The 25,652-nt window shown below is 42.9% G+C and overlaps 1 protein-coding gene across 8 annotated transcripts in view; it reads left to right on the top strand.

Moving 5' to 3' along the window:
* Nucleotides 1-25,652, top strand: part of CCDC62 (coiled-coil domain containing 62) — a 44,064-nt gene that overhangs the window by 8,212 nt on the left and 10,200 nt on the right. For 4 of the 8 annotated variants that reach the window (XM_045073616.1, XM_045073619.1, XM_045073624.1 and 1 more), the window contains 8 exons: nucleotides 1-102; nucleotides 2,825-2,996; nucleotides 6,446-6,547; nucleotides 11,958-12,046; nucleotides 12,381-12,496; nucleotides 14,221-14,943; nucleotides 17,171-17,327; nucleotides 22,154-22,279. In XM_045073616.1, the coding sequence (XP_044929551.1) occupies nucleotides 1-102; nucleotides 2,825-2,996; nucleotides 6,446-6,547; nucleotides 11,958-12,046; nucleotides 12,381-12,496; nucleotides 14,221-14,943; nucleotides 17,171-17,327; nucleotides 22,154-22,279 (1,587 nt within the window). The remainder of the gene's footprint in view (nucleotides 103-2,824; nucleotides 2,997-6,445; nucleotides 6,548-11,957; nucleotides 12,047-12,380; nucleotides 12,497-14,220; nucleotides 14,944-17,170; nucleotides 17,328-22,153; nucleotides 22,280-25,652) is intronic. The other 4 variants (XM_045073618.1, XM_045073621.1, XM_045073622.1 and 1 more) reach the window with 4 other exon arrangements.

Genomic DNA, 25,652 nt, shown 5'->3' with positions numbered 1-25,652 from the left:
GCTAGAAACGAAAACCTCAGCAACACATTAGTGGAACTTTCTGCCCAGGTAGGACAATTACAAGCTCGAGAACAGGCTCTCACTACAATGATAAAGCTAAAGGTAATTCAAAATAATGATCCCTTCATTTGCCAGGGCACTTTGTACTTTATAAGTGTAGTCACGTACATTATCTTCCTCAAGTCCGTTTGCAAATCAGATGGTAGCGCTACCAACGTTACTGTCTCTTTTAAAATTCTTATTTTAGGGGCGCCTGGGTGGCTCAGTGGGTTAAGCCGCTGCCTTCGGCTCAGGTCATGATCTCAGGGTCCTGGGATCGAGTCCCACATCGGGCTCTCTGCTCAGCAGGGGGCCTGCTTCCCTTCCTCTCTCTCTGTGATCTCTTCCCTTCCTCTCTCCTACTGTGATCTCTCTGTCAAATAAATAAAATCTTAAAAAAAAATAAATAAAATAAAATAAAATTCTTATTTTAGTTGGGGGCGCCTGGGTGACTCTGTCGGTTGGGCGTCTGCCTTCGGCTCAGCTCATGATCCCAGGGTCTTGGGATTGGGTCCCACATCGGGCTCCCTGCTCAGCAGCAAGTCCGCTTCTCCCTCCCTTTGTAATCTCTCTCACGTGATTTCACTCACTCTCAAACAGAATCTTTTTTTTTTTTTTTTTAAGATTTTATTTATGTATTTCCCAGAAAGAGCACAAACAGAGGAAATGACAGGCAGAGGGAAAGAAAGAAGCAGACTCCTGTTGAGCAGAGAGCCTGATGCGGGACTCGATCCCAGGACCCTGAGACCATGATCTGAGCTGAAGGCAGAGGCTTAACCCTCTGAGCCACCCAGGCGTCCCTCAAACAGAATCTTTAAAAATAAAATAAAATAAAGCAAAATAAAATTCTCACTTTAGGGGTAACTGGCTAGAGTAGTAGAGCATGTGACTCTTGATCTTAGGGTTGTGGGTTTGAGCCCCATACCGAATATGAAGATTACTTAAAAACTTAAAAAATTAGGGGTGTCTGGGTGGCTCAGTCAGTTGAGCGTCTGATACTTGATTTTGGCTCAGGTCATGATCTCGTGGGTTGTGGGATTGAGCCCCACGTCGGGCTCCAGGGTCAGTGGGAAGACTGCTCGAAGGGTCTCTCCCTCTGCCCCTCCCCCCACTTGCACACACACGCACACATACACTTTTTTTCTCAAATAAGTAAATGAATTTTTAAAGTAAGATACATTTTAGAAATGAGGGAAACAAGTTTAAAATGATGTCCTCAAGACACCGAAGGAGGAGACAGGACTTCACTTTTGGTCTCATCTCCAAGGCTTACTCCATGGTTTAGCATGTCTGAATTAACTTGTTTTCTTCCAAGGTATCCAGTGTTAGTTCTCATAAAGTCATTGACAATCAGACTGCTTGTTAGTGTTTCTTTGTTTTTTAATGGGGAGAGGAACTTTTAGCAATCTGGCAGTCGATAGAGCCACTAACGTGCCATGATGAGTGACTGACTGACAGTCTCTTCTGCTATCACATGTGTTTGGCAGCTGGTGAATAGGGAATGGTTTAGGCATAATGGGACCCTCATGCCAGTTCCTATGTGATTTTCCCCCTGCATTTTAATGTTTTAAAGTGGTCATGGGCAAGCTTTCTTAAAATTGAAGAGAAAATACTAAATTCTACAGAATTGTCTTTAGTCAAGTAGTGACCGATTTAGTGGCTTTACCAACTACTCTGGTTTCCATTGCGGCAAACTCCTGGTGAGGCTGTGAGTGCTAATGAAAATGCTGGAAAAGACTCATCAGGTTTGCATACTTAATGGACCTGGGTTTTTTAGCTACCAGTCTAATCACGAAGTTCTGTTGGTCTGCCAACCCTGTTTTTCCTGTAAATTGAAATGGTGTGAGATGAGCATCCCTAGGAATGCATATATGGTGCTATAGGAGAAATGGCTGTCCTTAAGCAGGGGTGACACCTGCTTCTGAGAACTGTTCTGTATTACAGTTATTATAATAATAGTCATTCCATGTGAGTGGGGGAGGGAGGGAACCTTTATTTAGTATGTTTATATTTCTAGGTGTTGTTTGAATTTTCCACAAGCAGATGCCTTTTTTGTCATTAAAACAATCCCCTCAACAATAAAAGGGTTCTGATTTGGGTAGTTTGGGAATCCGTTCTTGGCGTCTGCCATTTTAACAAGCTGGAATAAAGGGGTGGAAAAGAGGCCCGTGGGTTTACCTGTAGTGCAGGTCCCCTCCGAGGGCCACCAGCTGTCGTACTGCAATTACAGTTTCTCTCTTTCTTTTTTTTTTTTATAAAGATTTTATTTATTTATTTGACAGACAGAGATCACAAGCAGGCAGATAGGCAGGCAGAGAGAGAGGAGGAAGCAGGCTCACTGCTGAGCAGAGAGCCCGATGCGGGACTCGATCCCAGGACCCTGGGATCATGACCTGAGCCGAAGGCAGAGGCTTAACCCTCTGAGCCACCCAGGTGCCCCTGCAATTACAGTCTCTTAAGCAATCACATTGTGGTTATCAACTTTCTGAAACAGTAAGCTGTGGTGGTTTACGCATGGTGAGCGGGACCAGCTCGCTCGGGGCGAATCGGCGCCCCGTCCCTACCTACTTGCGGAACCGTGGACCTTTTACTCTTGACTCATCCGTCACCCGGGGAGAATGGTGATACCGTCTCAGAGAGTTCCCATGAGGTCCCGTTAGGTAACGACAATAAGGTGTCTAGAACAAAACCTGGCACATGGGGGGACTTAACAAGTGAGATCTTCTTACACTGATTCGTTGAAACTTAAAAACCTTACAGAACAGTCTTCAAATTTGGTTCTTAGGACAAAGATATTATCGAGGCCGTCAACCACATTGCAGACTGCTCGGGAAAATTTAAACTGTTAGAGCATGCCTTGCGTGATGCGAAGATGGTGGAGACGTGTATCGTGAAAGAAAAGCAAGATTACAAGCAGAAACTGAAGACACTTAAAGTTGAAGTCAATAAACTGAAAGGTAAGGAAGAGATAGCAATGCAGCATTTCGTCTTGGGCGCGTATTTCTTCATCTTGTGATTAAGAGGCCTGTTGCTGGCCTTAGATCCTACCATGAAATGTTCATTTCATTTGTACAGAATAATGCTGCAGTTTTCATGTCATAAGAGGTAAATAACAGACTTGGGGCAAGTGTGCAATGGGTTATATTTTTAAAATAAGCTTCCTTGGCTGTACCAGTTAGCTCTTGTTAATTTATGCTTCATAACAGTCAGCATCAACATCTTGGTGCCATGTCAGCCAGAAGCATCTGATAAGCGTAGGTATCAGCCCAGGGGGAATTGGCTTATCCCGCTTGGGCTGGCCAAGTTGCTGCTCTGGGGCAATTCTGCATCCCGTGTCTCACTTCTTGCTAGTTGGCTGGTCTGGGCACTTTTCCCCCGTGGTAAAAGCAGAAAATTATTTTAAGATTTTATTTATTTACCTCACAGACAGAGATCACAAGGAGGCAGAGAGGCAGGCAGAGAGAAGAAGGGAAGCAGGCTCCCCGCTGAGCAGAGAGCCAGGTGCAGGGCTCCATCTCAGGACCCTGGGATCACGACCCAAGCCGAATGCAGAGGCTTAACCCACTGAGCCACCCACGTGCCCCTTTTTAAAATCTTTTTTAAAAAGATTTTATTCATTTGAGAGAGAGATTGAGCCCAGCAGGGGGACCTACAGGGAGAGGGAGAAGCAGACTCTTCACTGAGCAGGGAGCCCAACACCCGGCTTGATCCCAGACCCTGGGATTGTGACCTGAGCTGAAGTCACCCAAGCGCCCCGCAAAAGGCAGAAGCAGGGGCACCTGGCTGGCTCAGGTGGGAGAGCAGGGCAACTTTTGATCTCGGGGTCGTTGAGTTGGAGCCCACCCTCAAATGTGGGGCTTACTTAAAATTAGATGGATGGATGGATGGATAGATAGATAGATTAAAAAAAAAAGATTGTGGGGATGGGCACCTGGGTGGCTCAGTGGGTTAAGCCTCTGCCTTCGGCTCGGGTCTTGATCTCAGGGTCCTGGGATCGAGCCCCGCATCGGGCTCTCTGCTCGGCGGGGAGCCTGTTTCTCCCTCTCTCTCTGCCTGCCTCTCTGCCTACTTGTGATCTCTCTCTCTGTGAAATAAATAAATAAAATCTTTAAAAAAAAAAAAAGATTGTGGGGCTTACTTAAAATTGGATGGATGGATAGATTTTTTTTTTTAAGATTTTATTTATTTATTTGACAGACAGAGATCACAGGTAGGCAGAGAAGCAGGCAGAGGAGGAAGCAGGCTCCCCGCTGAGCAGAGAGCCCGATGCGGGGCTCAATCCCAGGACCCTGGGATCATGACCTGAGCCAAAGGCAGAGGCTCTAACCCACTGAGCCACCCAGGTGCCCCTGGATAGATAGATTTTAAAAAAGAGAGAGAAGCAGAAACATGTAAGGACCCAACATATCCTCCCTCTGTTGGCTAAAGCATCATGTGGCTAAACCCCAAGTCAGGCAGTGGAGAAATATTTGTCCCTCTGGGAGGAATGCAGGGACGGATGAGGGACCGCCACTAACAGTCTGCCAGGGTGGTTTTTGGCACATGTTCTATTTTTGAAAATTCCTTTTGCATTTTCCTTTTCTATTTTTGTTCTCAGAGTAACTCCATGATTCATTTCCTTCTACGTAATGTTACTTGAAATTTTATAAAGAAGGGGAGGCTAGGTTTACCAAATAGGTTAGTCCTGTTCATGTGAACGTGGATATAGGTGGTGCAGTAAGAGCTTGCACTTGCCTGCAGAGGGCATGGAGGTAGGTCGACTTTTCTCTGGCCTTTCCCCACACATGGGGCAGAGTCAGTGGTCATCGTGTGAGACGCGGAGACAGATTCCTACTGTGCAACAAGCAACCTTAGAACGACAAAGTCATGTTTTGGTGGAAGTTGCTCTCGCCTCTGACCATAGTGGGGCGCCTCATTGTTAGGAGGTTGGGGGTGGGGAACAGTTAAGGACCCTGCAGACCTAGAAGGCACGTTGAGACTGAAAAGCAGAGGAGGCCACTCCATGCTGTTTACATGGAGTTTTATTCAGGGTAACTTACTGATGGGGGGACCAGACAGACCATGATCCTGGTGCCACTCTCCGCCAAGTCCAGACCTTAATCCACAGCTTTTATAGAACGGGGGGCGTGGTGCTGAGGTCAGAGGGTGGTGATCTAAAGTGGTGCCATCCGTGCACTGCGGGGAGGATCAGAATAAGCCTTCCCCAATTCTGTTCAGGGCACGTAGGCGTGAGGGAGGTCGTTGCACAGACATGACCAGGATGCAGTCGAGATTTTCAGCACTCCTACACCCTGAGCCAGCAAGTTGCTATTGAAATTGCCAAAGTTTATTACGGTCAATTTAGAAGACTCAGCCTTCTAAAATCTTATGATGCCCTGACTTGTGGCAAATTATACGTTCTGTCTATGTTTGTAGCTTCATCTAAAACCATAATCACACTATACACCCCTTGACAGCAGGGACAGACTCTGTTATCTCTTTAAAGGACAACAAGGTAATGGACAGTGAACTAGAGAGTGAGGGGAATCCACTCAGTTTGGGTGGACTGGGAAGGTGACTTTGAGGAGAACATTTGAGGAGAAGCTTGGAGGGCAGGCAGAAGTAGCCATGTGAATATCTGCGCCCAGAGCCTTCCAGGCAGAAGGAACAGCAAATGCAAAAGCCCTGGGTGGGTTTTGAGGTTGGGCCATGTTCAACAAACAGAACAAAAGAAGGGGGAGAGTGACAGGCCAAACCAGGCCACTGGGGGCTTAGGGGTAATTTGGATTTCATCCTAAGAGTGTTAGAAGGGCTCTTAGGAGAGAAGTGACATGAGGAGATCTTTTCCTTTTTTTTTTTTTTTAAGATTTTTAAATATATTTGTCAGGATAAGCAGAGGGAGAAGCAGGCAGGAGAAGGAGGGTCCCTGCTGAGCAAGGAGCTCGATGCAGGGGTTGATCCTAGTACCCTGGGATCATGACCTGAGCTGAAAGTAGCCGCTTAACTTAAGACTGAGCCTCCCAGACATCCCACAGGTTTTTTACTTTTAAAAGATTGCCCTGGGGTGCCTGGCTGGCTGAGTTGGAAGAACACGTGACTCTTGATCTTGGGGTTGTGAGTTTGAGCTCCACACTGGGGGTTGAGTTTACTTCAAAAAAAAAAAAAAAAAAAAAAGCCCTGATTGCTCGGTGGGCAATAGGCGGTAAGAGGAGAGGCATGGTTTGAGCAGAGAGACCAGTGAGGGGTAGGGAAGCCTGACAAGGTCATTGCCAGGGATGCTGCGAGGTTTGGATACGAGACATAGGTCGGCTGCCGCTCCAAAGGGACTTCACATGGGGGTGCCAAGGGCTTGAGAGGGCCTCACAGTTTATATTCCTCTAGCAAGTAGTATCTATTAAAGGACTTCTGTTTTCTTCTATTTGTGAAGAGGATCTAAATGAAAAGACAACAGAAAATAATGAACAGCGGGAAGAGATCATTCGCCTCAAGCAAGAGAAAAGTTGCCTGCATGATGAACTGGTTTTTACTGGTAAAACTAGATCATTAATTTAAGTGATTGAATAGTTCTATGATTGTAGCCTAAACGTTCTATGGCACAACTATAAAGGAATTACACCTCTCTCAAAATAGTAACTTTTTAAATCTACTTGGAGGGACCAGGCGGGACCGGGCAGGGAATATTAAAGTTGTTAGCAAGCCTCCCAGTTAACCCTGTTTCCTCTTATATAAAATAAGGAGCTACCTTCCCTCTCTTCTAGCATGATGCGTGACTGCACTTCTCACTGAAAATGTAGTATGTGCGCTTAAAAATCCGTTAATGAAGGAGCTTATGATTTGAAGAAGAAAGGATGTTTGTACTTTTGCAAATACTAGGTAAAAACTGGGAATTCAATTTTCCAGTTTTGCAAATAGATCACCTGTGATTACAGTTGCAGAAATGCAGATGTGTTTTGTTTTATCAGCATGAACCTGAAGTAGTAATGTTAAGGATGAATTTTTTTTAATGATTAAAAATCGCAAATGTATCAATAGTTTGCCTTGGGCCCCTTCCAGATAAACATAAAAATCACATTCTATCTCCCCAGCCACATTCTCCCGTACTGTCCCTCACACACCCCATTAGTTTCTGCTAGTTCAGACCTCTCCCTGGCTGCTCCCAGTTGAGAATCACTGATTTATAGATCTTATCTCTGTCCCCGCTAGCCAAATTTTATTAGGCTTTGTTTTTTAGCATGAGGAAAATCGTAGATTTGGAGGTGAAGTTCCAAACAGAATTAATTAAATTGATATTTTGGGGGTCTAGTTATATATACCCTCAATGTCCTTCCTTCTAGGAGGAGAGTGCATTTCTATAAGCTAAACGGCAAAATGCATTATTAACATTTTTTTCACATAAATAGAATTCTTAATTTTCATGTCATGTGATAAGGATGGGGGAAAATGCAGTTTTCTACCATTAGGGGTCACTATTTCTGTTATTTCTAGAATGTTCTCTCAAAGTTACTCTATTACTAAAAACACATATTTAAATATATATTAAGATATATATGTATATTTACAACTTAACAGTTGATTTACAAAAAACTTTGGATCAACTTTTGGTGCCGGGAACTCAGTTAGTTGCTAAGAAACTCCTAGGCTCACAGAAAATCCATTTTGTGGGGCATCTGAGTGGTTCAGTCGGTTAAGTGTCTGCCAGTGGGATTGAACTTCACATCAGGCTCCCTGCACAGCAGGGAGACTGCTTCTCCCTCTCCCTGTCAAATAAATAAAATCTTTTGTTTTTTCTTTATTTTTTTTCAGCATAGCAGTATTCATTATTTTTGCACCACACCCAGTGCTCTATGCAATCTCTGCCCTCTATAATACCCACCACCTGGTACCCCAACCTCCCACCCCCCCAATAAAATCTTTTTTTTCAAAAAGATTTCATTTATTTATTTGACAGAGAAAAACACACAGCAAGAGAGGGAACACAAGCAGGGGGAGTGGGAGAGGGAGAAGCAGACTTCCCGCTGAGCAGGGAGCCTGATGCGGGGCTCTATTCCAGGATCTAGGGATCATGACCTGAGCTGAAGGCAGACACTTAAAAACTGAGTCACCCAGGTACCCCTCAAAGAAATAAAATTTTTTAAAAAAAATCCATTTTGTGAAATAATAATTTTTTATCATTTCCTAAGCTGATGCCTTTTTTTTTTTTTTAAAGATTTTATTTATTTGACAGAGAGAGAGATCACAAGTAGGTTGAGAGGCAGGCAGAGAGAGGGGGGGGGGGAAGCAGGCTCCCCGCTGAGCAGAGAGCTCATTGATTGAGCAGAGAGCTCGATTGATCCCAGGACCCTTGAGACCTCGACCCGAGCCAAAGGCAGAGGCTTTAACCCAGTGAGCCACCCAGGCACCCCTGACTTCTTTTTTTTTTAAAGATTTATTATTATTTATTAGAGAGAGCAAGCAAGCACATCAATCGGGAGGGGCAGAGGGAGAGAATCTTCAAGAAACCAAGATTTGAACATTTAACCAACTAAGCCACCCAGGCACTCCCAAGCTGATTTCTTAAATACTTTTTTATTTGACTATTCATAGCCAGAGAGGCAGGCAGAGAGAGAGGAGGAAGCAGGCTCAAAAGAGCCCGATTTCGATCCCAGGACCCGAGATCATGATGTTTAAAGCGGCTTATAAAAGCGAATTAAAATACTTTTTCTATTCATGCCAAAAAACAATTTTTTTTTAAAGATTTTAAACCTTATTTTTTTAAAGATTTTACTTATTTATTTGTGTGTAAGAGAGAGAGCGAGTATAAGCAAGAGCAGTGGCAGGCAGAGGGAGAAGCAGACTCCCTGCTGAGCAAGGAGCCTGATGTGGGACCCTATCCCGGGACCCTGGGATCATGGCCTGAACCCAAAGCAGATGCTTAACTGACTGAGCCACCCAGGCATCCCAAGCCTAAAAATAATTTGAGAAGGCTTAACATGATAATGTGCTGTCAGGTGCTCCGGCTAAAATAGCGTGTATTTTATTTGAAGCTGGAAGATGTCTTAAAAATACACTTTTCTGAAAAAAAAATACACTTTTCTGTTAAGTTCAAAACTTTTTACCCTCTCATTGAAGATGAAGCTCTTCACGTAAATAAGCTCAGAGACATTTTCATTTGTTTGTACATAACTGCTTATAAGAAGTTTGCAAATAAAGCGAGGAAACCAGTTCACATTTCTGGGGCCCTGACAGTCCTGTAAGTAGGGCCCCATGGGATCGAGTGATAGCCTCCGTTCTCCCAGGCAGTAAAAGGTAGAGCCTTGGCCGGAATGTGGCAGCTGCAGACGTGCAGGCCCCTTTCCCCTGCGCTGTCTTATTCAGGCTGCTTGCTCAGACCTCCATCCCGGGTGTACAATACCTCTTTGTTTTCTGTGACCGCTTTGTGAAAATAGGCAGCCCCACTCACTTGGATCTCTCAGCTAAACCCAGACATGCAGAAAAGTATCTCATCTAGGAGAACATTTATATTTACAGTGGAGTTGCCTCTTATGCAGTAATAGATTATTCTAAAGTCAGATTAAGGCAAAACTCAGATATGTTTAAAATTGAGCTGCGCCTGGGTGGCTCAGATGGTTAAGCCTCTGCCTTCGGCTCAGATCACGGTCCCAGGGTCCATGGATCGAGTCCCACATCGGGCTTCCTACTTAGTGGGGAGCCTGCTTCTCCCTTTGCCTGCTATTACCCCTGCTTGTGCTTTTTCTCTCTCTGATAAATGGATAAATGAAATCTTTAAATAAATAAGTAAACAAATAAATAAAATTACCCTTGAGGGGTGCTTGGCTGGCTTGGTGGGTGGAGCATACAACCCTTGATCTCAGAGTCATGAGTTTGAACCCCACATTGGGTGTAGAGATTACTTAAAAATAAAATCTTTAATAAGTAAATAAAATTATCCTTGAGCTCCAAATAAAGTAGTTGGCTTTTGTTTAGGGGCCATACTATATTCGAAACAAGTATCTCTAAACACTAGGAATTACACCCAGCGTGTCACAGTGCTGTTAGTACAAGAGGGAGGTAGAAACTAGACCAGGAGAGAGTCACAGATGCCTTGTGGGCATTGCTTCTACTATTAAAGTAGCTGTGGTTCCTTTTTTAAATTGTTTTCTTTGTGCTTATGATTGAATTCGTAAACTAAATGCAGCTCTGCATAAATAATGCAAATCCGTTACATTTATGTGCTTTCATTATGGCATTGACTCACGTAATGCCAAGAAATAAATTCAGAATTGAATAGAAAAGACGGAGTAGTTTAAACCTGGCCACAGGGCTTTCACCAGGCTTCTCTTCACGTTTTCGGTTTTGTGCACAAGGATTACCTTTGGAAGCAAGGTGATACTACAGACCCCCATTGGAAGGGCTGGACATGAACCACTTTGGGGAGAGGAGGTGCTGTGCACAGACCCCATCAGTTTCCTCTGCCTGGTCCCCTGACCACAGGCCAACAGAACAGCAGTCTAGTGGAGTTGCAAAGTGCATGCCTTTGTCCTTAAAGGTTTTATGCGATGTCCAGATGTGAAGTGATAATAAAAATGTTTATGCTTTTTCATCCATGAGAAAAAGGACATGTAAAGCGTTTTATGAAAGAACCATAGATATAAGTTATAAATTTTTATTTATAATTGAATCAGATTTACTTAAAATTTATTCATGTAGAGGGTTATTTTTTAAGATTTTATTTATTTAAAATATTTGATAAAGAGGTAGCAAGAGAGCACAGGCAGGGGGACAGCAGAGGGAGAGGGAGAAAAAGGCTTGATCCCAGGACCCCAGAATCAGGACCTAAGCCGAGGGCAGATGCTTAACTGACTGAGGCACCCAGGTGTCCCTCATTTACCAAGTTCTGAATTCGTTTTTAGAATATAGCTTTCTCATGCCGGAGCTGCAGTTAGTGGAGTGTCCGTGTTTCAGCGAAGTGTTGTTGGTCTTTGTAAAAGAATGAAGATTTAAAAAAAAAAAAATGACCGAGAGAGACACAACAAGAGAGGGAACACAAGCAGGGGCAGAGGGAGAGGGAGAGGGAAACGCGCTTCCCACCAAGCCAGGGAGCCCGATGCGGGGCTGGGTCCCTGGGATCATGACCTGAGCAGAAGGCAGATGCTTGACTGAGCCACTTCAAGCGCCCCAATAACGAAGATTTTTTTTTTTAATTCTCTTTGCCTTCTCTTTGCACTGAGAAAAATTGAGTGTAAAACTGTGTATTCAAGAGAACTCAGAATCTTACCTATCAGGTGAAGCGTTTTCAAGAAATAGGAAGTCTTTGAAGGAGTGCTGGGCAAACTTATCTGCTGTGCGGGCACTTCATGGACACAATTGTTTTTGGTCTTTGGTCAATGACAATATATAGGAAGGGCCTGATTATAAGATTACATCAGACTGGCTTGCATACTGGTAAAAATCATGATTTTGGTTTTTTGTCCCTTGTAATGTTCATTTTTTTCTGTTGTTAGAGGTAACATGTTGTTTGGGTTTTACAATCAAAATGCATTAGTAAGTTACTCATGTAATATGAAAAAAATTAAAATAATATGTATTTTATCATGCCCCCCTTAAAAAAAGAGAGGAAAATAATTGTCATTAATCCTCCCATCCAAAAAAAGCTTCTTTAAATACTTAGGTGTATTTGCTCTCAGACTTTTCTTGTGTGTTTGTGTATACAAAACATACATTTGATACAATTCTGAATCCTTTTTTGACTCAGCATGAATTCTTTTATGAAAATGTTCAAATTTGGTGAAAGATCTAGTCAGAATCACAGATTAAAGCTCTTCCCAGCCACGCATTTTGCAGATTTTAACTTGAGGAACAAGGGGAAAACAAGTTACTGGAACATTAAACTTTTGGAAATGAAGAGGTTTGAGTTGATATGGCTGATGAAAAATATTTTAATAATATTTGTTCTTAAATAGCAGAGAGAGAAAAAAGGAAAGATGAGTTACTTGATATTGCAAAGTCAAAGCAAGAGCGCACAAACGCAGAACTCCATAATCTGAGACAGGTATGTACGTCCCCAATTACACTGTTCTTACTATTTGTGAGGCTTTTATAAACAAACAAATAAGGAAAAGTATGTGTCAGTTTTTGTTTGTCGTGCTTTTGGAACCCTAACTACGTTAAAGGTGTGTCATATTTAGCATAGCTGATAGGGTCTTGCTTTCGGAAATGAAAGGTTTGGAAACTAGTGACACTAACAAATCTGAATGCTAACATAGGAAAAATAAAAGCAAACATATTTTGCATATTTCTCTATCACTGATCTGTTTTAGCATTTGAATGTTGGCTCAATATAGTTTTGTTGTCACATCTTATTGATTTATCAATATCTACGGCAGATTTATGTAAAACAACAGAGTGATCTGCAGTTTCTTAATTTTAATGTGGAAAATTCTCAGGAATTAATACAGATATATGACTCAAAGATGGAGGAATCAAAGGTTCTGGAGTCCAGGTAATCTTAGCGAGATGCTATTAGTATGATCTTGTATTTTACTTTATCATTCAATCTATTAAGTACTTACTATGGGCCGGTATCTACTATTATTCCTTATGTGGTAGGAAATCCACACATATGAGCTATTATGTCATTATGATTCCGGGTTGTAATGAGACCTGACCTTAGAATTTTAGGCCTGATCCTGATTGTAGCCTCTTGATAAAAGAAATGCATTAGCCTTATTTGTATGTCTGTTGTGTACAGGCTTTAGCTCAAGCAGAAACCAGAGGTGACTCACTTCCTCCTTCATGAGGACTCCGAGTTTAGTGTTGAGAACTAAGCTGGGAGTGGGGAAAATAAAGATACAGAGGACATGGTCCTTGCCTAAAAGAGAGAGCACTGACAGATGGTATAAATAGCTGTAGGAATTTAGCTAGCCGAGGGTGATCTCTGCTTTTAGCTGGATTTTCCCGTTTTCCTTATAAATAGGAGACACCTTTTTTTGCTTATAATAAGCGGTGTGTGAACTCAATTGGTTTCTGTAAAGTTATAATATAAACATAATTTAATAGGCATATAACTGTCCCACAGTTAAATTTAGTCTACTTTTCCAAGCAGAAGTATGACAAGAAGTCCTGAATGGAGCAGGAATTAGGGAAGTTCTCGGCCACTAGGTGTGACCATGTAACCACGAAGGCTGGCTGCCCGCAGCTCCTTTGCCTGGTGGTAGTTGTAAGAGCTGTTGGAAGGCAGGCAGTGTGACCGCTGTACCGGACTTCCTTTTCTTTCCAGGCCTTTGGCTGTGGGGGGTGTTGACACTCTAGCTTTGTGTCCCGGCTGCTGCTGCTGCTGCGGGAACATACCGCACAGACCCAGAGTCCCCTCATAGGCAAAAGCCTCTACCATACTGTACTATACTTTGTTGCCCCTGAGAGGCCCTTGGGCTAGACAATCGAGGTTGTTCTTTAAGAGTGTAAAATGACCTGTGCCCTTTCAGGAGGGGGGGGGTTGAGTTTTCGAGGGCTCAGAACTCTCCAGATTTGAATGCCTGAATACAGAATACATGGGACATGAAGACAGTTTATGAAAAGGTTTATCACGTTTGTATATATTCTTAATTTTCGTTTTATGCACACCTGTCATTCTTACTTTAAACCAGTTTTCAGTATGTCGCCATGTAAATATCTAGCAGGTACCTGGGATGGTTGTGAGTGCTGTATGGTAGACATGATTGGCACTTTCCACTGTGTCTCGGTCCCTTGAATCTGTGTCCCCTTTCAGTCCCGGCTTTACAGAACACTTAATATTTGTGAAAGGCTATCCTAAAGTGCCAGGAGGATACAAATGCCTCTACATATTAAGAAACCTAGTCGTCTGTTGAAAAGACAGGACATATGCATGAAAGTTAGCCAACGATGTAGTTATGATAGGAAGTTCGCTACGTGATTAAGTAGATGATACACACAGTAATACGAGGACCGTGGTGTGGACAGTAAGCGTGGTGGGAGTTGAGGCCAGGGAGGGCCAAGTGAGCGTGTGGGCTTGTGGTCGGAGAGACTTCCTGGAAGCTGGGCTGACATCAGGCTCTGCAGAAAGAATCCACATTCTCCCTTGTGTTTTCATTTCAGACAAATGGGTCTTGATAGGATTTAGCTCAGTGAATGAGGTTTGGGTGAAGTGTCTGGCGTGACAGTATCAAGTGTATCTTACAACTTCCTTTTTTTGCAACGCCACCATAGCAGAGACATGTGTTTGTCAGACCTTGAGAATCACCGCCCGAAAGTCGACATCAAGAGGGAGAAAAATCAGAGGTCATTGGTTAAAGATGCAAAATTTGAGACCACGTTCCTGCAGAATCGGTCAGACAGGGGGCCCTGTGATGTGTGCAAAGAGAAGAGGCGACAGGGTAATCCTTCATTTGGGGAAAAAAGTGTATTTGCTATCTCATCTCTGTTGACAAAAGACTTACTGGAGAAGCAAAAGTCTTGGTCTCTGGGAGGAAAAATGCAGATGGAACCGGAAAACCAAAGTAGATTGTGCAAGATCCACACCAAGTCACCAAAAGATAATGGGATCGGGATTCAGAATGAAGAGAAACAACTCTCCGACACATCCACGTCATCTGATGAGAGACAGTGGCATGATGTCAATGTGTACCTGGGCCTCGCCAGCTGCTCCGGTTCCAGACAACCAGAAAAGCCGGATGTTGAAAGTCAAGATGACATAGAAAGGTCTGGAGTCACCTGTTGCCATAAAAATGAGACCTGTCTGGGGGAGAGTGACATGTATGAATCCAAGTGCTGCCACCCGAGTAACTTCATCATTGAAGCCCCAGGCCCCATGTCTGACATGGAGTGGATGAGCATTTTCAAGCCTTCTAAAGTGCAAAGGATTGTTCGCCACAAATCTGTGTGTACTTGTTCGGAAAGTGCCGGCGGGAGGAAGTACAACTCCGCCACCAGGTTAGTGACGTTTTGTGCTGGGCACCGCCCCTGCTGGGCTGTAGAGGGGGCTCCAGTCGGGCTGCCTGCTCACTGCTCAACGGAGAGCAGCATTTGCAGACCCAAGTCGTGTAGGAGGGACCCGTTACTGTCTTCATCAGCACGGAGGCTGTTGAGTTTTCCATTGTGAAGAGTTTGTACCTAGAACAGCTTCTGAGGCAAAGGTTTTGTTTGAAAACAAAGCCGGTTGTTATGAGTTGAGTAAATATGTTGTTTAAAAAAAAACAAAAAACTAACAGAGGGATTACTTTACAGAGTAGAATGCTGCTCTGGGGCATTCCTCAGCCCTGGATCCGGTGTGAATTGATAAGCGTTCCGTGCAGAGATCACAGTCCCTAGGGCCCAGATAAGAACTTTGCCCACAGCCTCCCCAGCACCCCCCCCCCAACTGCACATTTAAATGTCCAACTGCTTCTGCCTTCCTGTTCCCTTTAAGATTCCCAAATTTTATTATTTTTTAAAATCATGCAAGAAAAAGAATATTTGTATGTAACAAGTTGTAAAAGTTAGTAGTTTTTTTAAGAGAAGAAAGTGGATTAGCTATTAGGGTAGGCTGTGTTATTCTAACTCATCTTACTCTTAGAATTGCTGAATCTTGTGGTGGAGGGCACTGTAATAATGTCTGCTATTTTTAAATAAAACCTAGCTCTTCGATCTTCAATTACAGAAAGGACAAAGTTGCTATATCGGGACCTATTTTAATCCTCACGCCGACTGTCCTAGGACTTGATGATGAAAATTTCTTCCTGATATTTTCATCGTTTGGATTTTTCTTTGGCCCTTTGAAAAGCCTGAGTCATTTAAAAATCATGCAGATAGTTATTCTGTCAGTTGTTAAGTTAAAAAAAAAGTTATCCCACTAATTTTTTTTTTGTTTTTTGTTTTTATTTGACAGACAGTGATCACAAGTAAGCAGAGAGGCAGACAGAGGAGGAAGCAGGCTCCCTGCTGAGCAGAGAGCCTGATGTGGGGCTGGATCCTAGGACCCTGGGATCATGACCTGAGCTGAAGGCAGAGGCTTTAACCCACTGAGCCACTCAGGCACCTCTGTCCCACTAAATGTTATCTGTTCATATTTGTTTTTTAAAGATATTTTTAAACAATTAGAATAGGAATAGGGCACAACTGCACATTGTTCACTACTGAACACACATATAGTAAGGGAACAGTTTATGGTAGTTTTAAAAGACTAGTGGACATATATTAAATTTAACATGTGAAACAAATTCAAATTTTAATTTGGAGTTTTGTTTCAAGACCCTTTGGACCTCCCTGGCTTAAAATAGTCCAAGCCACCTGTGCTGCCAGCCAAGGCACATGCCAAGACATCACATGCCAAATACGTGATTAAATAGAAAAGATAATTGTGTTTTCCTAGTTTTCCTTAGATTATAAGAACTTATTGTGTACCTGCTCTATTATCAGACCACCATTCTGTTGGACAGATAGGGGTTTAGCTGTAGAGGGAGAAGCAGCGGCAGCCTGTTCTCCTTCGGTTCCAGGGAACATGGGAGGAAGCAGCTCCAGTGCTTCTGTTCCAGAACAGCTTTCATAGGTCACTGTGCTCTGAGCCCACCTTTGAAGAACACACCCAGAAGCTTGGCTGCATGTGTCTGTTCTCTACTACTGAGGGCCCATCAGAGAATTAGTAGCTGTTCTACTTTGACAAAAGGACTTTTTCAAAGCATTAATAAAAATCAACTTCGCAAACCAAAACCCCCCAATTTTTACAAGTTTAACAGGTGTTGGGGCAGCGGAGTGGCTCAGTGGGTTAAAGCCTCTGCCTTTGGCTCAGGTCATGATCTCAGGGTCCTGGGATCGAGCACCGCATCGGGCTCTCTGCTCAGCGGAGAGCCTGCTTTCCCCTCTCTCTCTGCCTGCCTCTCTGCCTACTTGTGATCTCTCTCTGTGTGTCAAATAGATTTTAAAAATCTTTAAAAAAATTATTAAATTAAAAATTAAAAAAGAACTCTGATTTAATTCTTACTGCACAGCGTATGCTTTAATGTATACCATTCTACTCAAGTGTTCTATTCAAATCTATAATGTTCTACTCAGACTTGAGCTTCTTCATTAAAAAGAAAAAAACTTTTTTTTTTGGTCCTCTTGATACTTTTAAGTATAAGAGTATTGGTGACATATGTCTGATATTAAGATGTCTGCTTCTGTTTGGTTTTATTATTCATAGTGAGCTAATTGCCATCCAGCATTCCCACTGTTCGGGTTCTTCAAAATCTGCTCCTAGAGAAGATGAGAAATTGATAGAGACAGAGCCCTCTTCAGATGCAAAGAACTCACCTAAGATTTTGTTATTCAACAAAGAGGCACCATCGTCCAGTGACAAGGTTTGTATTTTGCTTAGAAATACCCAGCTTACGGGGCATCTGGGTGGCTCAGTGGGTTAAAGCCTCAGCCTTCGGCTCAGGTCATGATCTCAGGGTCCTGGATCGAGCCCCGCATTGGGCTCTCTGCTCGGCGGGGAGCCTGCATCCCCACTCTCTCTCTGCCTACTTCTGATATCTCTCTCTGTCAAGTAAATAAAATCTTAAAAAAAAAATTACCCGGCTTATTCAAGCAAAACTCCTCCTCAACAGACTTTTAATTCTTCTGTAGTACTGTTTTTTAGTGTGCTTAATTTTGGTCATTCTTCAGTTTTATTGTTGTTGTTTTTTAATTATGGAATTTTAATGATATCATTTAACCCAAGTCAGAGTTCCCTTAAAATATTATCCTATAGATTACAAGTCTAGTTAAAATGTCCCTCAGGCCGTCCAGGTGATTGGTAGATACATATATACACACACACACATGTATTTTATTGTACTTTATTTTATGTTATATATATATTTTTAAGATTTGTTTCAGAGAGAGAGAGAACAAACAGGGGGAGTGGTGGACAGGGGGGAAGCAGGCTCCCACTGAGCAGGGAGCCCAATGTGGGGCTCGATTCCAGGACCCTGGGATCATCACTTGAGCCAAAGGCAGAGGTTTAACTTGACTGAGCCACCCAGGCATCCCACACACATATATTTTAAACATAACAAAAAAGGAAGGCTAGGGGCACTTGGGTGGCTCAGTGGGTTTAGCCTCTGTCTTCGGCTCAGGTCATCGTTTCAGGGTCCTGGGATCGAGCCCCACATGGGGCTCTCTGCTCAGCGGGGAGCCTGCTTCTCCCTCTCTCTGCCTACTTGTGATCTCTCTCTATGGCAAATAAATAAATAAAATCTTAAAAAAAAAAAAAGGAAGGCTATAACAAGCAATATACACCTACATTCAGATTTAACATGTTTACATTTTGCCATATTTGCTTAATTTTTCTTGTTTGAGAAATAAAACGTAGATAAAGTGTGAGTCCCCTGCCCCCTTCCCCCGCCAGTTAATCGCTATCCTAAAGTTGCATTTATGCTTGTTCTTACACTTTTACTACATAAAAACATATTTAAGCACTACATAATGTTGTTTTGTGTTTAAAATGTGCACAGGGATGCCTGGGTGGCTCAGTTGGTTAAGCAGCTGCCTTCAGCTCAGGTCATGATCCCAGCGTCCTGGGATCGAGTCCCACATCGGGCTCCTTGCTTGGCAGGGAGCCTGCTTCTCCCTCTGCCTCTGCCTGCCACTCTGTCTGCCTGTGCTCACTCTCGCTCCTCTCTCTCTGACAAATAAATAAATAAAATCTTTAAAATAAAATAAAATAAAATGTACACAGATGGGGGCACCTGGGTGGCTTGTTTGATTAAGTCTCCAGCTCTTGATTTCGGCTCAGATCATGATCTTGGTGTCCTGAGACTGAGCCCCACACTCAGCGGGGGGGTCTGCTTGAGATTCTTTCCTTCTGCCCCTGCCCCTGCTCTTGAACACTCACGTGTGTGCTCTCTCTTAACTAAATAAATTAAAATAAGGGCACCTGGGCGGCTCAGTTGGTTAAGCGTCTGCCTCGGGCTCACGTCACGATCTCAGGGTTCTGGGATTGAGTCCTGCATCGTCAGCCTCCCTGCTCACTGAGGAGCTGCCTCTCCCTCTCCCTCTGCTGTTCCCCCTGCTTATGCTCTCTCGTGCTCTCTGTCAAATAAATAAAATCTTTAAAATAAAATAAAATGGGGGCACCTGAGTGGTTCAGTGGGTTAAAGCTTCTGTCCTTAGCTCAGGTCATGATCCCGGGGTCCTGAGATCGAGCCCTGCATCAGGCACTCTGGTCAGCCCGGAGCCTGCTTCCCCCTCTCTCTCTGCCTGCCTCTCTGCCTACTTGTGATCTGTCAAATAAATAAGTAAAATCTTTAAAATAAAATAAAATACATAAATGGTAAAATACCGTTTCTATCCTTTTGCAATGTGATTTCTTCCAACTTTGTGACTATTTTGTGATATTGATCCATGCCAACACTCAAAGGCTTAGTCTCTTCATTTTGATTGTTGACTGACGTGTAGTCCATTGAGCTGAATAAACCAGCCTGTGCACACCCCTCCTGAGGGTCAGTGAGGTTGTTATGATCTGTCACTGTCACGGGTGAGCCAGTCAGGGTCTTCACCATAAATGGGACCTTCACTGCAGCCCTTTCACAGAGAAAAGAAGTTCAAGTGAACTTAATTACTTTTGATGTTATTTGAGGGAGGATGATGTGCTTTGAAACTAATCTGAGATCAAATCCTTGTCTTGCTTTGTCTTAGCTCAATGACCTGAGTAAAATTATTTACTTTCTTTGAGCCTCAGTTTCTTACATGCGGTATGCAATAATAACGTTACAGTTGCTTGGTCTAAATGTGACTCCAGGGCCTGGTCCCTAACAGGTATCTGATGAGTGTTCTTTTTGTTAAAAATCGATTCTACCAAGTGTTACCTAGAATCTGGAGCAACACAGACTTTCATTCACTGGTGGGAGGGAAATTCATTTGGGGAAACACTTTGGTAATTGCTTAAAAAGTTAAATATACACCTGCTGTATGACCCAGCTGTTCCACTGCTAGAGGAATGGAAACATGGCCACATGGGGACTGGCATGTGAATATTTAAGCAGCTTTATTTGTATTAGCTAAAAAAACTGGAAACAAGGGGTTTCTGGGTGGCTCAGTTGGTTAGGCATCTGCCTTCGGCTTAGGTCATGATCCCAGGGTCCTGGGATCGAGCCCAGCATTGGGCTCTCTGCTCAGTGGGAAGCCTGCTCCTCCCTCTCCCACTTTCCCTGCTTGTGCTCCATCTTTCTCTGTCAAATAAATAAATAAAATCTTAAAAAAACAAACAGAAGCCACCCAAATACACATCATTAGTTAAAGAGACAAACTGTGGTATATCCATGCGATGGAGTACTTCTCAGGAGCAAAAAAGAATAAACTACTTAATGCGTGCGTAACATGGGTGAATCTCAAGATAATCATGCTGAGTGAAAGATGCCAGACAGACGAAAGGATGAATGCATTTATATAAAATTCCAGAAAATGCAAACTAGTCTCTGGTGACAGAAAACAGATCAGTGTTGCCTGGGAATGAGAGGAGGGACTCAGAGGCCAGAATTCCAAAGGAGCATAGGCTTTGATGAATAGAATCCCTTTCATTGTGGGTATGGTTTCAGGTATTTGCTACTATCTTTTTTAGCTCTTATGAGACCCTTTTTTCAATGTTTGTACCTATTTTTCTGAGGAAGTATATGACATCGCATGCTTACATTATCCATATATACATATATATTTAGGTGTGTGTGTATACACGTGTGTGCACACAGATATCGTCTAGAGCCAGGTCAGTAGTGATCATCTTTGTTCCTGGAAAATTAGAATTAACTTTTTCTTTTTTAAATTAGACTCCATACCCAGCGTGAAGCCTGATGTGGGGCTTAAACTCACAACTCCCAAATCAAAACCTGAGCCAAGATCAAGAGTCAGATGCTTAACTGACTAAGCTACCCAGGAACCCCTAGAGTTAACTTTCCTTAAGTTTTTTTTTTTTTTAAGATTTTATTTATTTATTTGAGAGAGAGTGTGTAAGAAAGAGAAGGAGCAGAGGGTGAGGGGGAAGCAGATTCCCTGCTGAGCAGGGAGCCCAACTTGGGGCTTGATCCCAGACTCCAGAATCGTGACCTGAGCCGAAGGCAGATGTTTAACCAACTGAGCCACCCAGGTGCCCAGAATCAACTTTCCTTAGTGAAAAAAATTAGTCTAGGTATCTTGGAGTGTGGTTGTCATGCTAAAACTTCATATACCAAAGTTGAAAATTAAACAAGAACAAACTAAGGCACATATCCACTTATTTTAAAAAGCTTACAAGCTTTTAGTGTCAAAGCTACATTTTGCCAGTGTTTTTGGCTAACACGAATTAGCAAGCTAATTATGGCTTTAGAAAATTGATGTAAGGGGGTGCCTGGGTGGCTCAGTGGGTTAAAGCCTCTGCCTTCAGCTCAGGGGCTCAGAGAGCCCCACATCAGACTCCCTGCTTAGCAGGGAGCCTGCTTCCTCTTCTCTCTCTGCCTGCCTCTCTGCCTACTTATGATCTCTGTCAAATAAATAAACAAAATCTTAAAAAAAAAGAAAAGAAAAGAAAATTGATTTAAGAGAGCTAAACAATGCCTAGGATTCTTTTTTTTTTTTTTAAAGATTTTTTTATCTTTAATCTTTATACCCAGTGTGGAGTTCAAACTCACAACCCCAGATCAAGAGTCAAATGGTCTAACCTACTGAGGCAGCCGGGTGCCCTAGCCTACAATTCTTTTCATCACATAGATATTATTTAATTAGTTGTAAGTTCTGTTGAAGTCAAATTATTTAGCCAAGTAGGTCCTTTTTCTTTTTTACTTTTTTTTTTTTTTTTTAAAGATTTATTTGTTAGAAAGAGAGTCCTCTCAACTGAGAGAGGAAGAGAGAGACTGAAGCAGACCCCACACTGAGTGGAGAGCCAGACCTGGGGCTCGATCTCATGACCTTGAGATCAGGACCTGAGCCAAAACCAAGAGTCAGAAGGTTAACCGACTGAGCCACCCACGTGCCCCTAGCTAAGTAGGTTCTAAGAAATAAATGGAATTTGGCTGTTCTAGTACTTAATGTCCTGCTTTGACATGCAATGCCTCAAGTCAGAGAAGTATTTATGGGGAGTTAACATTTGTGTTTATAAGATTGTGCTTCTAACCATAAACATTTAAAAATGCTTCCTGATTCCTTGAATGCTTACGTTGGGTTGTCTTCCCAGGATGACTTTTCTCCCACAAGCAAGCTTCAGCGTTTGCTGGCAGAGTCTCGCCAGATGGTTACGGACCTGGAGCTGAGTACTCTGCTCCCCATCAGCTCCGAGAATCTCAGCAGCAGTGCCAGAAACGTATGTGTTTATTTTTCTTTTCACCCATTTACGTATCTCAATATTCCACTGAGTACTCATCGGCATACATCACGGGTCAGGATCCCATCCATCCCATAAAGGAGAAGTTCCTTTGTGTCTCTGAGGCAGAGAGGTAGCACGCTGGTTTCAAAGATGAGTGCAGAATCACACTCAAATGTCACTGCACTCAGACTTCCTCTTTCTGATCGCCTGGGTACATGAATACAAATTCTTGGGGCTATAAAAAGTATACATTTTACTATAGAAAATGTCAAATACGGAAGTAGAATATTACGGGGCACCTAGTGGCTCAGTTGGTTGGGCATCTGCTGGGGAGCCTGCTTCTCCCTCTCCTCTGCCCTGCCCCCACCCCCAGCCTTTGCTCTCTCACTCTCTCTCTCAAATAAATAAGTAAAATCTTTTTTTAAAAAAAGTATCTTTTTTTTTAAAGATTTTATTTATTTATTTGACAGACAGAGATCACAAGTAGGCAGAGAGGCAGGCAGAGAGAGGAGGGGAAGTAGGCTCTCTGCTCAGCAGGGAGCCCAATGCGGGGCTGGATCCCAGGACCCTGAAATCATGACCTGAGCTGAAGGCAGAGGCTTTAACCCACTGAGCCACCCAGGTACCCAATAAAGTGTCTCTTAAGGAGCACCTGGCTGGCTCAGTCAGAGAGCATATAACTCTTGATCTCAGGGTTGTGAGTTTGAGCCCCACATTGGGTGTAGAGATTAGTAAAAAAATAAATAAATAAACTTGAAAAAAAATAATAAAGTCTCTTTTAATCACTGACAGGTCCTTCCCCATCTTTCTTCTTACCTCTTCCTCTTTCTTCTAATCCTTCTTCATTTTTTATTTTTTATTTTTTTTTAAAGATTTTATTTATTTATTTGACAGAGAGATAGCACAATTAGAGCAGCAGGGAGAGGGAGAGGGAGAAGCAGGCTCATCGCTGAGCAGGGAGCCTGATGCGGGGCTCGATCCCAGGACCCTGGGATCATGACCTGAGCTGAAGGCAGACGCTTAACCTACTGAGCCACCCAGGTACCTCTCCTTCATTTTTTTTTTTTTAAGATTTTATTTATTTATTTGACAGACAGAGATCACAAGTAGGCAGAGAGGCAGGCAGAGAGAGAGGAGGAAGCAGGCTCCCTGCTGAGCAGAGAGCCCGATGCGGGGCTGTATCCCAGGACCCTGGGATCATGACCTGAGCCGAAGGCAGAGGCTTTAACCCACTGAGCCACCCAGGCGCCCCACCTTCTTCATTTTTTTTAGTATATGTGCTGCCGAAGCGAGCACATCCTTCTTCATTTTTTAATGCCATTTATTTGTGGAAGAAACATTGGGTCATTTGTCCTGTAGAATTTCCCACATTCTGGGTCTTGCTAACTGTCCTCACTGTTACTTAACACATTCCTCTATCCTGCATGACTCCTAGGAACTGGTATTTAGATCTAGTGACTTGATTAGACTTGGGATCAGGTTGGGGTTTTTCTTTGCTTTGGCATCGCTCTTTCACTGGTGATGCCGCCTGCTGCCGATTCCTTCATATCAGGAGGATCCTAATATCTGGTTGTGCGACTTGTGGATGTAAAGCGTGATCAAAAATTGGTCAGCCTGAACTTCTATTATCATAAAGTTCACATAATGATTTTAGCATTCTTATATTATTATTACTTAGATATATTATTTCTTTTTTTTAATTTTTAAAAGATTTTTATTTATTTGAGATAGAGCAAGAGCAGGGAGGAGGGGCAGGGGAGAGGGAGAAGCAGGCTCCCTGTTGAGCAGGGAGCCTGATATGGGGCTTGGTTCCAGGAGCCTGAGATCATCACCTAAGCTGAAGGCAGATTCTTTTTTTTTTTTTTGAAGGCAGATTCTTAACCAACTGAACCACCCAGATATCTCTAGATCTATTATTTCACTAGGAATTGCAAAATAGTCATTCTAAATCTGTCAGTCCTTCAGGGAGTGTTTTACATGTTAATTTTGATTGGTTTTTCTAAGCATAGTAACATTTCAATAGCAGGGGTATAAGTTGCTTTGTGGATTTTATACCCGAAACGTAAATAGGAAAATAACGTTGAACTTGAAATCAGGATACTTGGGCTCCATTTTCCTAAACTGTAAAGTAAGAGCTTGGAATTGATGCTTTAAATTTAAGAGACCAGGTACATTAGTTGGGTGTGCTGTGTGCGTCAAGATAACTTGAAAGCCATCAAATTAAACTTTTTTGTATCCCTGACTAAAAAACTGCAGTAAAAAAAGGTCTGTAAGAACCTGGAATGCTTCTTTTAAAATCAACTCTCTGTAGACTTTAATGTGTATATGCTCATTCTTTAATGAAAACTAGTCCATGGGGTGCCTGGGTGGCTCAGTTAAGTGTCTGCCTTCAGTTCAGGTCATGATCTCAGGGTCCTGGGATTGCGCCCCACATCTGGCTCCCTGCTCAGTGGGGAGCCCCTCCTCCCAGCTTGAGTTCTCTCTTTCCCTCTTGGAGAGAGAGAAAGAAAGAAAAAAGGATGGAAAGAAGGAAAAACTAGTACAGATCACTAGTTCCGTGAGTTTAGGCAAAGGTATACATGCTCACATAACCAATATCCCAGTCAAGATATAGAACATTTCTATCACTCCAGGAAAGTTCCTCCATGATTTTTGGAATGAAACCCTGGGTTTCAGGGGCGCCTGGGTGGCTCAGTGGGTTAAAGCTGCTGCCTTCGGCTTGGGTCATGATCTCAGGGTCCTGGGATCAAGTCCCACATCGGGCTCTCTGCTCGGCGGGGGGCCTGCTTCCCTTCCTCTCTCTGTGATCTCTTCCCTTCCTCTCTCCTACTGTGATCTCTCTCTGTCAAATAAATAAATAAAATCTTTAAAAAAAAAAAAAAAGAAAGAAACCCTTGGTTTCATATAATTTTGGAATTATACCCACCCCAGGAAACAACCAATCTGATTTTTATCATGAGAGAAGAGTTTTGCCTATTCTAGAACGTAATATAAATGCACTCATACAATATGTGCTCTTTGTCTAGCTTCTTTCAGTAGAATTATTTGAGTGTGTCCTTGTCTTAAGTGTTGGTGCTTCACTCCTTTTTATTGCGGGTTAGTGTTCCGTTGTATGAATAGACCATGGTTTGTCTCTTCACCTGTTGATTGGACATTTGGGTTGTTTCCAGTTTGGGACTATTACAAATAAAGTTGCTATGAATGTTTTTACATAAGTCTTTTTTTTTTTTTTTAAGATTTTATTTATTTGAGAGAGAGAGAGAGCATCCACGCTCTTGGGGAGAGGGAGGGGCAGAGGGAGAGGGAGAAGCAGATTCCCACTGAGCAAGGAGCCTGACGGGGGATCGATCCCAGGACCCTGGGATCATGA

Source organism: Mustela putorius, unplaced genomic scaffold (assembly GCF_011764305.1).
Source record: "Mustela putorius furo isolate JIRA1106 unplaced genomic scaffold, ASM1176430v1.1 tig00537248_pilon_pilon_pilon, whole genome shotgun sequence".
Lineage (NCBI taxonomy): Eukaryota > Metazoa > Chordata > Mammalia > Carnivora > Mustelidae > Mustela > Mustela putorius.
The sequence above is the reverse complement of the archived record's forward strand: the minus strand, read 5'-3'. Positions and strand labels throughout refer to the sequence as shown.